A 14,916-nucleotide genomic window follows, 5' to 3' on the forward strand; every position below is an offset into this window, starting at 1 on the left:
TTCTTCTCTGTCTGTCTCTCTCGCTCTCTCGCTCTCTCTCTCTCTCTCTCTCTCTCAAACACACACACACACACACACACACACATCCACGGACAACCCTAGTGACTGGGTCTCATCAGGTGTCCTGCTTCTTTTTCGAGTAAATTATCTTTAATTCACTCACACTTACAACAGTGAACTTTGTCAGTATACTGTATAGCTATGTTGATATATTTAACATACACTAAAAAGAAACGACTTTAAATGTATTTAATGTAAACTTACAATAAAGGGAACACAACTTTAATAACATGAAATTAAAGATGCACAAAAAAATGCAAAAACAAGTCAGGTTTTTTATTATTTATTAAAAAATTATTTATATTACTATTATTCACAACGCCACAATTTCTAATTACCTTGTATTAGTATTGTGCACAAAGACTATGGGACAAAGATGGAACTGGAGCATCTCAAGTCTGGATCAATGACCCAGGAGCTCCCATATGCTCCAGGTTCACCCCACATCATTTGGGTTGACAATAATTTGATGAAACGCAGATTTGTTTGAAATTTGTTCAACTGACACACAATATAAACTCTTACGGGTTCTACGTCCTCCATGTTGAGTGGAAATCTGGTTTTAAGACCTAAATTAATTCTAGATTTATATTGAGCTCATCTGTCTTATATTTGTGTTTTTTCAAACTGCTTATATTTTTCTTATTTGTCAAGTTATTAACACACAGAAAACCTCAGGCAAAGTGTTAATCCATCATAGGAGAACTGTGAGGCTGCAACCGACAATTATTTTCATCATCAATAAGTCTGACAGTTATTTTCGTTAATAATCAATTGATTGTCTATAAAATGTCAGAAAAAAGTGAAAAATGCTCATTATTATTCCCTGAAGCCCAAATTACACAAAATGTTTGGTTGTTGAGCACCAGCCACCAACAAATACAAAAAGATGATAAATTTACTAAGCAGGAAAAGTAGCAAAAATTCACATTTTGTGTCAATTTTTGAAAGTGAATTCTTTTAAAGAGCATCTTGGTCACACACATCCCACCCTCAAGACTCAACGCCTAATACAAACATCTTTGCCAGTGCATGATTCCAGTAAAGCTTGTTTCTATTATCTATAATCTATTAGTCAATATCTTTGACCTAAAGGAAACTGTACGGCAGCCAATTCAAATACCTCTCTTATCCTCCACCTGCCATTCTAAACATATCATGTTGACAACATGCATGGAAAATAACTGACTCAGCTGTGCCGCTATTAAAAGACCTCAAATCCCAGAGTATTGCTGCGGCAGGCGGGTCGGCTGGCTCTCATGTCGGAGGAGCTCTGTGAATGAGCTGCTGAGGTGAGCAGCTACAGCTCCTCAGGAGAGGAATTAAACCCCAGTCCAGGATACCTGCAGAGGCCTCAGAAGCAGTAAGTGCTGGCTGCTACTTCATTTCTTGTCATATCGAGGTCAGAGGACTCAGTCAGTCAGAAATGAACTGCTGTTCTTATGCAAAGTGCAGAGACGCTGTGCAACAAACTGGAAGATCTTGACACTTTGATTTAATCTTTAATTCTGTGCTGAACAGTTGCAGCATGAAATAAAAAGTGAAGTTATTTCCTTTGTGTTGATGGATGTCTCGACTTTGTTGTGGAATAATGTGACTAGTACTCTGTGACATTGAGCTTTTGTGAGAGATACAGTATCTTTTTCTAGGGCAGTTTATATTTAGAAGGCTCCTCTTGGACAAACAGCTGGTGCTTGGCATGGTAAACCTAAACCCAAAGTTCATCTTCAGATTCCCTGCCGGACACAACGAGAACATGTGACTGTCCTCTGTCTCTCTGGTATCTATATTCTGATAACAAAAGCTAGCACTGTCCAGCAGGCTCTGACAGACAATGCTCTATGTGAAGGAAAGTTTGACTCTGCCAAATGATTATGAAAGATAATCTGTAACTCAAAGGCAATGAGTTCATGGACAGATTATGAGGAAATGAGCCTCTGGGCACAGACAATACAAAAGACCAAAAATGACCAGCTCAAAATAACCTAGAGAAAATAGCCTGAGAGGGTGCCTGAAGAAGGATGAACCAATCATATTTGATCCAATTAAGTGGCAGATTTTCAGTCAAATCTTTGTTTCAGTTTTATCATTTGTGAATGTGTTTGTACCTCATGAGACACTGTCTGTATTTTATATGTAGGCTATATAAATATCCAAGTATACTGTATCTTGTTGGCACAAATCTCACATAGAGACATTAATGATGTGGTATTTACCCTTTACTCTTCGTTTTGCTTTCATATGTAAGAACACGGTTAAAAGATATCTTGTCTGTTTTTGTTTCAGAGTTGTATAATAAAGCTAGATTTAAAAATGGTTGTAGAGGGTGAGATGGATCCCAATGTTACAGAGCCGGAGAGCTTCTGGGTATGAAACGCTCCTTTTTCTTGTAAATCACATGGTTCATTAGATCCTTAAATGGTTTTTGACATCCCATCCCATCTCACCTGCATAAAAATCCATCCATCTAAAGAGTATGTTTACATCCTTAAACATGCTTTAACAACAAAAATCCTATAGCTAACCACAACATTCATGATGGTAACGTCAGCACTGGTGGTTTATAGGATTTTTGTTTATCCTTTTTTTAAAGGAATATTAGCTTATTTGCTTTCTTAGCGAAACTCGATGAGAAGATTGATACCACTGTCACATCTGTACGGTAAATATGAAGCTAACACAAGCAGCTGGTTAGCTTGGCTTAGCATGAACATTGGAAACAGGGGGAACAGCTGTCCTGCCTCCGTTAGCACCTCTAACACTCACTAATTAACATCATGTCTTATCTTGTTTAATTTGTATAAAAACTTAAGTGTGAAAACTACAATGGCCAAGAAATGGCACAACCCCCCACCCCCCCCCACCCCCCTATATTTAATATATAATTTAATCTGTTAACTAGTGAGTTCAAGAATTGCTGGTAGAAGCCAGGCTAGCTTTTTCCCTCTGTTTGCAATCTTTATGCTAAGCTAATCTGACCGGCTGCTGGCTGTAGCTTCATAGACAGATATGAGAGTATTATTGGAAAGCAAATAAGTGTATTTCCCAAAATAGTGAATTTTTCCTGTCATGTTTTAATGTAAACATTTACAAAGACATTCCCTTTTGCATTTTTAATATAGAAATATAATATTTTATCAGCATATCTTCCAAGAGATGGACCCAGCATGGACCACCACTGTGCTCCTGGTGCCCTGTGTTGTCGTGCTGACAGCTGGATTTTTCTACCTCTATGATTTCATTATTGGTCTGTTGTCAAAAACATCAGTACGCAACAAGGTGGTGGTTATAACTGACGCTCTATCTGGGGTTGGAAAAGGTAACATAAGCATACTTTGCTGTTTCACGAAAGAAAAATCATCTTGTATCTATGAACCTAATTTGATTTTACAGTTGTTCTGTCTTGTTTTCAACTTCTTTTGGATTTGCTGATGTGAAGAATGCGCAGGTGTGTTTCACAAAGGAGGAGCGAGGTTGATCCTCTGCGGGAAAAGCTGGGAAAAACTTGAAGAACTTGCTGAAAATTTGGCGAACGCCTCAGACCCCACTGTAGTAAGTATGTAGTGGAGTAGAAATACAAAGGAGCATAAAAAGTAAATACTCAAGTAAAATACCTGAAAACTTAAGTAAACGTAAGTACTTACCACCACCGTAGACCTCCTTACCACCACTGTTTCTCCTCCTCAGACGTTTCCTCCTAAGCTGGTGCTGCTGGATTTTGGAGATATGGAAAGCATGCCTGAGGTGATCGCAGAGATCCTGGACTGTTACGGCTGCCTTGATGTTCTCATCCTCAACAGCAGCATGAAGGTCAAAGCACCTGCACAGAGTCTGTCTCTGGAGATGGACAAGTTACTGATGGACAACAACTACTTTGGACCGGTCACACTGGCTAAAGGTAGAGGATGGAAACACATGGGACCAGACGTCCAGCTGCAGAAGAATGATAGTGCCGTCACATTTCTTTTGTTGCTTTTCTGTCTCAGGTGTACTGCCCTCCATGATCTCAAGGAGAACTGGTCACCTGCTCCTGGTCAACAGCATTCAGGGGAAACTAGCTGTGCCTTTTCGCACTACATGTGAGTTTAAAGGTTTATGAAGGGAAACACAGGGGACTTTTATAATAATTATAATTTATGACCAAAAGTCTGCAAACTAATGACATCCCCATCATTTTCATCTGTACTTTTGTGTCAAGTGCTTGTTAGCATGCTACCATGCCAAACAAGATGGTAAACATGCATGGTTTGTTCATTTAGCTCAAAGCACTGCTGTAGACTCTTACTCTTGTTCCTGGACAGATAATGGACACCTGTGCACAAACAAGTGCAGGGGCCCCCAACCCCTCCTATGTATGATGCTTGATTTGTCTCTCTTTGTGGTGATTTTTAGTGTCTTCCTAGGATAATTCCCAAGTGAAGACAAGGGGCCCTTTGACCTCTCAGGTCTCTGGGTCTGCGCCCTATAAGCCCCTTCAGTAATCCATCCATGCCTGTTACACTTGAGTTATGGGTTTATTTGGACACTTGGAAATTCAGTAATACAAAAACATACAATAAAGATTAGAGTAGCATATGTGATAAATTTAAAAAATGAAAACAAATCCTAATGTACACCCAAACAGGACATCAACAGGCAAATAATGTTGTCAGTGATGATCTTGTGTTTACTGTATTTATGCTGCTGTTTTATGCGGTGTGGATGGCTGTAGTATAAGATGCCGCATTTGCTTGACAGATCTGAAATTTGAAACCTGTGCGGGGTTGGGAATTGAGGTGTGTTACCTTTTCAGATGCAGCCTCCAAACATGCGGTTCAGGCCTTCTTCGACTGCCTGAGAGCTGAGGTGGAAGAATATGGAATATCCGTCAGCACCATCAACCACACCTTCATCAGTCGCTCTGCGTCTGACAACACACAGGCAGCCTCCTCCAAATCCATCTGGTCATGTGAGTGAAATCAGAGGAAACCCGACAGCAGTACAAGCTCACGTTATTTAGCAACATTAAGTGTCTCTGCAGCTACAGGCCAGTCTGATTGATTGATTGATTTTGCCCTCTGATCCAGCAACATTATCAGGACCAAATTTTCCCTCGAATGCTTTGGTTCATGACAAACTAACAGACAGACTTGACGCTCATTCTCAGTACTTTGCTTTGAATATTTATGGTCCAGAGAGGATAAATACAAAGTGACCACACAGACCATCAGGCCCTAGATTTAATTTGTGATCGCTGATTAAACTGAAATGGTCGGCCAGGAGGATATAGAGATGAGAAATACAAATTAACACTGTGGTGCCACCAAATTCTGAGGGTCATCTTCCTTGCAGGGCATATAAATATTCTTCATGAGACGGCATCATAAAGATATATACATAAATACTGTATATATAAAGTGTAAACTCTGGTTATGTTTAAGGGTGAGATAATGTTAATAAATAACAGCTGTATTATTTGCCTTATTATTTCTCCCCTCACCTCTGTCTCTGCAGTGTTGTACACTAAGAAGCCCCTCGGCGTTTCTCCAGATGAGGCAACCACTGAGATCGTCAAGACTTTAAACAACAAGAGGAGAGAGGTGGTAATTGCTCCCTCACTCCCCAAGGTGGCCATCTACGCCAGATCTTTCTTCCCTAATGTTTTCTTCGCTGTGATGGCTGCAGGAGTGAAGAGCGCCGCTGCCTCGGAGAAGATGTAGCACTGTACTGTACACAGTATGCTGCCGTACACTGAAACAACATGGATATACTTATGATTTAAGTAATATTTATGACCTGTTGTTTGTGTGGATTCATGTTTTATCCTGTTTTTCCATTAAATTTCTGAGCTACATTGAAAATGTGACCCCTCAGATTGTATTGAAACCCTGTCGAGTGTGCCCTTTACTGAACAAGTTGTAATGACACCTCAGATGTATAGTTATTTTTTCCATTGTTTCTCCATCACTAAGATTTGTTTTCTGTTTATTTTAAAGTTTAACAAACTTAAAAAAAAAGTGGTCATCAAAGTGCACAATTTGCATAAAAGTATTCCAATTAGGAAGAAAATGCTGCATTTGTTCTTGTATTTGTGGAAGTCATTATATTAAGAATATCATTAATCAGATATTTTATTTAATCATATATTTCTATGCTGGGTTTTTTTGGTTGTTTGTTCTGGTTTTTTTTAGTTAATGTAATTTTAACAATAGTTTATGCTGGCACCAAATCCACATATGCTAAATGAAAAACTGCTAACAATTTATTTTACATGCCTGTAAATTCCTGTTTATTTCCACATGATCGCTGGTATTTGGTGTAATTACAAGTAAAATAGAAAGTGATCAGCTAGTACACTTGTTTTGAATGCTGAACAACACAACCCTGACACTTAAATTCAGAGGACAACAACATGAGCTGAACGAGCAAAATGTGACATGTGACATGCTGCAAAAATCCCCAAACTGCAGCGATAGGTGAAGGTAAACTGCAAGTAAAAGTCCAACAGCAGCTATGCACGAATTCAAGTTACCAATAAATGATCATCACAACATTCATAAACATACAGTTCATTCATTTGAAAGCAATACCAATGCAACTCAATAGAAATGACCAGAGGTACGATTTAAAGAATACAATAAGTGATAAGATGCAAAGAGACAGGAGTCTGGTAGTTATTCTGATGACAAGTAACAGCAGAGATGCAACCAGCTGGGGGTATCAATGCAGACCAGTGGGGTTAAGACTGACAGGGCATAGATGACATAAAAATCCACTGTTATATGTCGCATTTAGTGTTATTGGAAACTTTGGGTTCTCCCACTATTGTGAATTTAAACAATGGTTGATCACACAGCAGGGATTTGTAAAATACATAAATAAATTAAATTAAATGATGTTTGTATGACTAAATTTTAATGTGTAACTGTGCCAAACAACGGGGAAAGTTGTTGCCTTGTGTTTATCCCCTTCCTGTTGACCCTCCGTTTAGACAGGGAAATTAGGAAAGTTGATTAAAAGGAGAGAGAAGAGGTCGTAATATCAAGATTAAGAATAGGACACAGCAACCTGCACAGCACACTTCATGTGATAGGGAAAGATCTAATCGCTCTCTGTGAGAAATATCAGGCAGCAGAAACTGTAGAACATCTCCTCACCAACTGCAATAGATACACATCAGAAAGGCAGAGTATGATAGAGGAAACTGAAAGATTGGAGATGACAGGAGGACGGATGAGGAATAATGGAGTGGGCTTCAAGTAAACAGGGGAAAAGATGCTTCATCAACAGGACTGTCAGAAAAGATTTAGTAGACCGGACATTGTAGGAGCTCACAGATTCTGAAAGATGGCAGTAATGTAACTAGTTGGGTGCCAGCTGCCGTTAAACGTCATTGAAGAAGAAGAAGAAGAAGAAGAAGAAGAAGAAGAAGAAGAAGAAAGTATATCCGGATGAGCTGGGAACTACTACCAGACATGTGAGAAACACGGACATATTAGTGTGACACACAGTGAAAGAACCATGTGCAGGGTGTCGGGCTGGATCTGTACTTGAGCTGTTGTAGACACACGTTTGCCGTCATTATGAACGTTATTTCTCTTTGCAGAATAATATAGTGTAGTAACATTTAATGTTGATTTGTTCACCTTCTGTCCACCCGCGCTGAATCATGGGGAAATCAAAGGTACGTAACGGTCTGTGCTAACAGATTAGCCTTAGCTTATAATACTGAACAGGCTATTTAATCGTTGTTCCTAGGTGAAAATGTAGCTTACATTTAATAAGTTGTATTTGGTGGTAAATATGTGATGACACTAGTAATGCTGGTTGCGATCATTTAAAATGGACTATTTTGTTAGCTAAGTTAACGTATAGCATATGTCGGTTTTTTGTGTTTTTTTTTTTTGTTTTTTTTTTTTACAAAATAAGCTCACTCAGGAATTAACCCGATGTCGCAAATGTTTATATTGATAATTCATTAATATGTGGATGTCTTGCCTTCAGACCAAGAACCAGAAGAAATCCCGAGCAACAGCCAACCATGTGGCCGAGCAGATCTACGGAGCTGTCCCCCACTCCTTCGTCTTTCATCGGGGTCAGATCGGGAAAAACGTGGGTCAGCTGATCCTGGACGTGCGGAGAGTCATGGAGCCCTACACCGCAGAGTCTCTGAAGGTCCGTCTGTCCGCCTGTTTACACAACCGCAAGTCGTGGAAGACGTCACAGTGCTGTATTTCACGGAGAAAGATTGATTTGTATACTTGAGTGGCATTGTTGTGCAATAAATGCTTAATGTTTCGACTATAATATTAAGGTTCACCTGAGATGTCCTCGTATCAAAGTGTTTTTGCCTCGTGTTGTTTCACACTTACTGTGCCTGAACTGTTTTTTCCTTTTTTTTTCCCCCTATCAGGTTAAGAAAAAGAATGTGCTGAAAGACTTTGTGGCCATTGCAGGACCACTGGGAGTGACACACTTCATGATCTTCAGCAAGACCACCAGCAGTATCAACATGGTGAGATCACAGCAGAGCATAAAGAAACAGTTGTTGGAGGACTTTTTTCCCTCCTCAAGCTTGTACCTTTACCCATATAACAACACATTTTTTTGTTCTTTCAGAGACTTGCTCGACTTCCCAAAGGTCCCATGCTTCATTTCAGAGTCCTCAAGGTAAATACTGAAAGAACTCAGAAATAAAACATGAGTACAATAGACAGATGGGCCCAGATGATGATATTTTAATATTTGACTGTCAAGTGATGTTTTTCAAAGTAAACGCACTGATGTGCCCAAACTGCCAAAGTCGTTTTTAGCTCTTACCTTTTTTCACTTTTATAAGGACTCTTAACTTTTTTCTTTCCTCAGTACTCGCTCATCAAAGATGTGGTTTCATCTCTGAAGAAGCACAGGATGCACGAGCAGCAGTTCACACACCATCCACTACTCATCCTCAATAACTTTGGATCTGATGGCATGCACATAAAACTCATGGCCACCATGTTCCAAAACATGTTTCCTTCCATTAATGTGCAGAAGGTATGTTTTTGCCAGCCTAACTGTTGCATCACTGTCATTTGAGAGACCTGAGGTTTAAAGCCTTGTTGGCATGATGAAAGTATAGTCTTCTGACTTCCCCTGAAGATTTGTCAAAAGTAAACGCTTTCTGACTTTTTAAGGCTCGAACGATTCAGCATTTTGAAAATTAAGTCTAAATTCTAGTGATCAATGTGGATTTTTATTTTCTCAGGTAAGCCTCAACAACATCAAGAGGTGTGTGCTGCTGAATTACAACCCAGCGTCTCAGGAGATAGAATTTCGACATTAGTAAGTACATTTTTTTTTTTTTTGTCAGAAATGTTAAAGTATCATTATTTTCTCAGTGTTTGCAAGTATTAGAATTGTTGTTGCAGTATTTCCTAGTTTTTAAACCAAACTATAGATGACTATAAGATTGAAGAAATGGATATTCAGGCCAAATCACCCCGCTCTACATGGGTGTAATGATGGTTGGGCTCAGATGATGACAAATCACGACTTGACTGTTCAGTGATGTATGTTCAAAGTAAACGCACTGATGGGCCTCCACATGATAACCAGATTTCTGCAATTTATTGATTAGATGTCAAAGTGACCCAAATGATGTTGTTCCCAACCTGCAGCAGTCTGAAGGTCGTCCCTGTCGGCATGAGCCGTGGAGTCAAGAAGCTGATGCAGGAGAAGTTCCCCAACATGAGCAAGTTTGAGGACATCAGTGAGCTGCTGATGAAGTAAGGTTCTTGAGAAGGTATAATAGTCCCGAGGAAGACGGGCGCCACACGTCCAGTCCGTAGCTGTGCTAACATCTGCAGAACTGTGTGTGATGTGGGGTTGTGTCTGAACCGCTTTGTGCTCTTCTAACCGCTCTCAGAGGGGCGAACCTCTCAGAAAGTGAAGCAGAACAAGATGGGGAGCACAACATCACCGAGCTGCCGCAGGTCTACTCTGGAAGAGGCAACATGGCGTCCCAACAGAGTGCGGTTCGTTTGACCGAGGTGAGTATTGCAGAGGGAGCGTTGCTTTTAAAAACGATATTTCCATGCTGCTTGGATGGAAGCTGAAGTTTGCATCTTGGTCTCCTCAGATTGGTCCTCGCATGACTCTGCAGCTGACGAAGATCCAGGAAGGCATGGGAGAAGGGAACGTCCTTTATCATGCTCTCGGTGAGTCATTCAGCGTTCAGTCATCTTTGAACTTGCTGCTCAGGTGTACATGATGACAAAATGAGTATGATTTTTATGATTTCTCTCTAAAAGTAAACGCTTACTGATACATCTTGAGCTTACCTGGCTCTATCTACACCTGGCACAAACTGCTCTTTAATGGGAGTTTTGTTGTATGCTACATTTGCAGTCTCAAAGACAGAGGAGGAAATACAGGAGATCCTGAACAGGAAGGAGGCTCAGTTAAAGGAGAAGGAGGATCGGCGGAAAAAGCAGGCGCGGAATGTTGCTCAGAAAAAAGAGAAACGAGAAGAGCACAAGTAAGCTGGCGTTGAAGATGATTGAACTCCTCCACCATATAGATGTTTCACTTGGTCGAAGTGTAAACCATTTCTCCCCCCCCCCCCCCAACAGGAAAAACAGCCTGGAGGGCATCAAGCGGAAACATGCTGAAGCTGAAGAGGACAGTGAGGTGGAGGATCCCGGCATGCAGGACGATCAGGAAGTTGTCGCTGAATCTGATGATGAGGTGGAGTACTACAGACAAGCTGTAGGACTGGAACCAGACGAAGGTGAATAAAACTAGCGAACTATAAAACATTAGCCCACAGATCTTGTTTTGAATGTATTTGTCGACCAAGACTGTTTTTTTGTTTTTTTTCTTTTTGTACAGACATGTTCCCTAGTGCCAAGAAGAGGCGGAGCTCAGAAAAGTCTCACGGACCTGCCAAGAAGAGGAAGCTGTCGAGAAAAGACAGTGATACTAAATCGCCAAAGAGAAACGGTCCAGGAGGACAGCACAGAGACAAAATGGGAAAAGGATGGAAGAAATCCGGGGACAGGGAGAAAGCATTTGGAAAGAAAATGAATCCTGGAGGAAAGACATTCAGAGGCAAGAAACCTGGCGATAGAGAAAATAAATTTGGTGGGAAGAAGAAATTTGAAGGGAAAAAAACATTTGGTGGAAAGAAAAATAAGGACAAAACATTCAAATCTAAAGGTCAGAAAGGCAAGCCGGGCTTCAAGAAAGGTGCTGGAGCGAAGCAAGGATTCAAACAGAGGAAGGGAAAAGGTTGAACTTGCCCTTCTCTCTGGACTCGGACACTGAATGTGTTATTGCGCTGAAGCACCAGAAGGGCAGCAAGCATCCATTTGCCATCAGTGCCTCAGCCTGTGAAGGCGTCAGCCACCGGTGATGGTTGTTTTTGAGACTGTTTGTTGCTGAAAATCAGTACAGAAGAAAGTTCTTTATTTTTCACACTATGATTTAAATATTGAAAATGTACTTGTTTTAATAAATTGTTCTTATAAAGATTCTCTTGTCAACTTGATGCATGATTTTATTCTTTTTCAGGGAGCCAGTTCATTCATGGGATTGAAGCTAATTTCAGGGTGTCTTTTGTTCTTTCATTTATAACTTTCCTTTCTGTAAGACAGTTTATCTGTAATTAACCAGAACCACGAAATAGAATTGAACAATTAATTGAAATATCAATCACAATATAGCCAAGTAAAATGTGTCACAACATAGCATAGATGAGGCGTTGTGGTGCTACAGGGATGTCCTGGCCAAAGAATCATTAACCAGATGTCAGAGAACATGCCTGTGCGGTATGGACCTCAGCAAAAACCACATCATCAAAACAGATTTTAAAAAATTTCTGCATATAGGTCAGCTTTTTTATTATTTGGTTCTTTATCCATTTGTATTTTAATGTACACATGTTTTTATCAACAAACCCACATCTTTGTCTTTAATGTGTCTTTTATTGTGATGTCAACAAGTGCCTTCATTATAGATGGTCGATTGTTCAAGATGATGTACATGGGAAAGTAAGAACCTGGTAAGTATGATCGTAACTTGCTAATGTTCCTTATCTGTTCTTCAGCAGTGTCTTCACGGAAGGATTAAGTTTTAAGTAGCAATAAAAACACAGGTTCCAGTATTAAATAATTAGATGAGAACTAAAACGGTACAGGAAAGGGTAGAATTTCAATGGTAATAGTGTTAAAAATAAAATGACGGGTAATGTTATTGAATTATTGAAGTTAGTTGACTTTTGTCAACTAAAGAACATCCAGAGGAGCGGATCTGAGCAGCTTGACCAGATTTAAAGGCTACAAACAAAGCACAAAATGTAAGTCTTTATCACTTGTACTGTTATTAAACCAAAGCATTTGTGTTTACGTGAATATCAATATATTATCATGAAATATATTTCCGTTATTTACAGAAGAATCACTTTTTTTTTTTTTTTTTTTGCTGCGAGCTGACATGATTGATGGAAATAAGAGATTACAAAGATTAGACTGGTTTGTTAGAAAACCCAAGACAGAAACACCGATATAAAGATATCCTCGCACGCCTTCGCGCACACACACACACACACACACACACATACAAAGTAAATATACGGTCAAAAGTGTGGTAGTAACGTGTGCAATTTTTGTATTTCAGTATTCTGCATATTCACTTCTATACGCATTACTTTTGAGGAAGTAATGCGCCTAAATATAGCCTGGTGTACAACCTCAAGCCATTACAGTGGCGGCTGTTTCCGACCTTTGTATTCTACGACCTTTCACATATGAACACACTTGACAATGTCTCAAGCAGCCTGGCCTATGATAACCGCTGAAAGTGTAGGCTATTTATGCCCACTTTGTTTTGCAAATCCACGACATTGGTGTCATCAGAGTTCTGCTTCTTCAAATTGCGAAATTACTGCAGTGGGCAAGGGGAACTAAGGAGTTTGTGCGCTTCACATCTCACTCGCATATCTCAGCTGAGGTCACATTGATAGGTGACAATCTCTGACAAGCTTTTTGAACAGATAACACACCGGAAATGAACACTTGAAGTTTCTTTCTCTCACACGACAGTGCACTGCAAAATCTGCTATTAGGTAAGTGGAGGTAACATTTTCTAGTTATGAAATTACGTTTGTTTTTTGATGTAACATTTTCTAACAAGTTAACATTATACAAGTGTACAGGCTATGTTTAAAAGTAACCATAGAAATCAAATATGAAGCGATCTTAAACTTGTGTGCAAACTGATGTGATCTAGATGAAGTGCAATGAACTCACATACTTCCATTTACAGATACTGCACAGCACAAACTGTATGAAAGCAGCTTGATAACTAAATGTCTACTGAAAGCAAGATGGTGAACAATTTCACTGTCTGTGAGAAGTTTCAAATAGCCCTGCTGCCCCCACTGTTTGGAATAGAGTTCATCTTGGCCTTGGCGGGAAACCTGTTTGCCCTGTGGCTACTGGTGGTCAGAGAGAGAAGAAACTGGCACACTGGTGTTGTGCTGTCTTGTAACCTGGCCGTCAGTGACCTGCTGTATGTCCTGACCCTGCCTCTGCTTGTTGTCTACTACAAAATGGAGAAAGATTGGACTTTTGGTGTCACTGCATGTAAAATCGAGAAGTTTCTTTTCACCTGCAACCTGTATGTGAGCATCTTCTTCATCATGGCGATAAGTGTAAACCGATGTGTGGCCCTCGTGTGTCCCTTCTTCACCCGATCCTACATAGAGCCTGCCCATGCCAAAATCATCAGTGTCATCATCTGGATCATCGTGGGAGTCATTTCCTGCCCTGTGTTGAAATTTGCCACCATTAAGCCCGGTAATAACACTATGTGTCTGTCCTTCTCTGATGAGGAAGAAAACCCTCACTTCACTTACAAGATGTTTCTGTCTGTGTTTGGATGTCTTGTTCCCTTTCTGGTGACTTTCACTTCTTACTGTATGGTGATTTGGGTGGTGTGGAGAAATGTCAGTATAACCACGCTGGAGAAACGCAAGGTAGCTCTGCTGGTCACATCAGTGCTTGTGTTATATGCTGTTTCCTTTGTGCCTTACCATATCTTTCAGACCTATCACCTGTATCTGAGAATCAAATATCCAACAAACTCTGTCTGTTGGGCCTACAACATGTACCAGGTGTCCAAGGGACTGGCAAGTCTGAACATGTGTATCCACCCAATCCTTTACATGGCTTTGTTTGACAGTATAAGAGTAGCTTGTTGTGGGAAGAGCCCAGGGGAAACGGTGGTGTAGTGATGAAGTAGAGCTACTGTCTGAAACCTTTTCTGTCAAGCACATCCTTACTGCTCGTTGAAAAAATTTTAATCTACACAGAAATTCTTTCTGCTCTAAATATTTGAGTTGTTTTTGATATTGTCAAAAGTTAAAGTTCTGTATTATTAACTACGTAACATAACGTCTAATAAAAATGTCTTTGTTGCTATAATGTGTCTGAGTTCAATTTTAAACGCATTTGATTATCATCTTCTTGATCAACTTCCTGTCTGATCCTGTAGATATTTATATACTTAATTAGAAAAACAAAAAATTGTTGTTGGTTGCAGCCTTATGGTACTGCCACGATGGAATAATACAAGGTTTTCTGTTTATTAATTACTTGACAGAAACAAACAAATTAAAGCAATGGATATAACACAACTTTAATTCTAATGAACCCTGTATAAACTAAAAACAATTATGGTCATAAAATTAGATTTTGTCTAGCTGATATTGTACTTTAGGTACAAAGTTCTAACTTTGTAATCAATCAAATCATGCACATCTGAATGATATGACCTAAACCTGGGGTGCTGCTTTGCCAGGTGTCCAACGTTGAAACTCTCTGATTATGCGATTGA

The 14,916-nt window shown here is 39.8% G+C and overlaps 2 protein-coding genes across 3 annotated transcripts; both read left to right on the forward strand.

Moving 5' to 3' along the window:
- Window positions 1-1,279: 1,279 nt before the first annotated feature.
- Window positions 1,280-6,592, forward strand: LOC130184583 (dehydrogenase/reductase SDR family member 7C-B-like). 2 transcript variants are annotated; one of them, XM_056400548.1, is made up of 7 exons: window positions 1,280-1,423; window positions 3,202-3,379; window positions 3,500-3,612; window positions 3,748-3,958; window positions 4,047-4,139; window positions 4,853-5,008; window positions 5,554-6,592. In XM_056400548.1, the coding sequence occupies exons 2-7, from the start codon at window positions 3,217-3,219 to the stop codon at window positions 5,757-5,759; spliced, it is 942 nt and encodes a 313-aa protein (XP_056256523.1). In that variant the 5' UTR covers window positions 1,280-1,423; window positions 3,202-3,216; the 3' UTR covers window positions 5,760-6,592. The 2 variants fall into 2 exon arrangements, with proteins under 2 accessions (XP_056256523.1, XP_056256524.1); XM_056400549.1 differs by having other exon boundaries at window positions 1,283-1,423; window positions 3,183-3,379.
- Window positions 6,593-7,512: 920 nt separating this feature from the next.
- LOC130184716 (suppressor of SWI4 1 homolog) lies at window positions 7,513-14,504 on the forward strand. Its single transcript, XM_056400756.1, has 13 exons — window positions 7,513-7,723; window positions 8,044-8,214; window positions 8,453-8,554; window positions 8,659-8,709; window positions 8,905-9,075; window positions 9,287-9,363; window positions 9,699-9,806; window positions 9,947-10,070; window positions 10,160-10,238; window positions 10,429-10,558; window positions 10,653-10,810; window positions 10,912-11,314; window positions 13,402-14,504. Exons 1-13 carry the CDS (start codon window positions 7,709-7,711, stop codon window positions 14,309-14,311), a joined length of 2,499 nt encoding a protein of 832 aa, XP_056256731.1. The 5' UTR covers window positions 7,513-7,708; the 3' UTR covers window positions 14,312-14,504.
- The last annotated feature ends 412 nt before the right edge of the window (window positions 14,505-14,916 follow it).

Source organism: Seriola aureovittata, chromosome 17 (genome assembly GCF_021018895.1).
Source record: "Seriola aureovittata isolate HTS-2021-v1 ecotype China chromosome 17, ASM2101889v1, whole genome shotgun sequence".
Lineage (NCBI taxonomy): Eukaryota > Metazoa > Chordata > Actinopteri > Carangiformes > Carangidae > Seriola > Seriola aureovittata.

Bases quoted from the DNA above. Each gene is read 5' to 3' on its own strand.
- LOC130184583 (XM_056400548.1), top strand. From the start codon at position 3,217: ATGGACCCAGCATGGACCACCACTGTGCTCCTGGTGCCCTGTGTTGTC. The intron at 4,140-4,852 runs GTGAGTTTAAAG...TTACCTTTTCAG, and splicing joins TGTGCCTTTTCGCACTACAT to ATGCAGCCTCCAAACATGCG. The intron at 5,009-5,553 runs GTGAGTGAAATC...CTGTCTCTGCAG, and splicing joins CTCCAAATCCATCTGGTCAT to TGTTGTACACTAAGAAGCCC.
- LOC130184716 (XM_056400756.1), top strand. The intron at 8,710-8,904 runs GTAAATACTGAA...TTCTTTCCTCAG, and splicing joins TTCATTTCAGAGTCCTCAAG to TACTCGCTCATCAAAGATGT. The intron at 9,076-9,286 runs GTATGTTTTTGC...TTATTTTCTCAG, and splicing joins CTTCCATTAATGTGCAGAAG to GTAAGCCTCAACAACATCAA.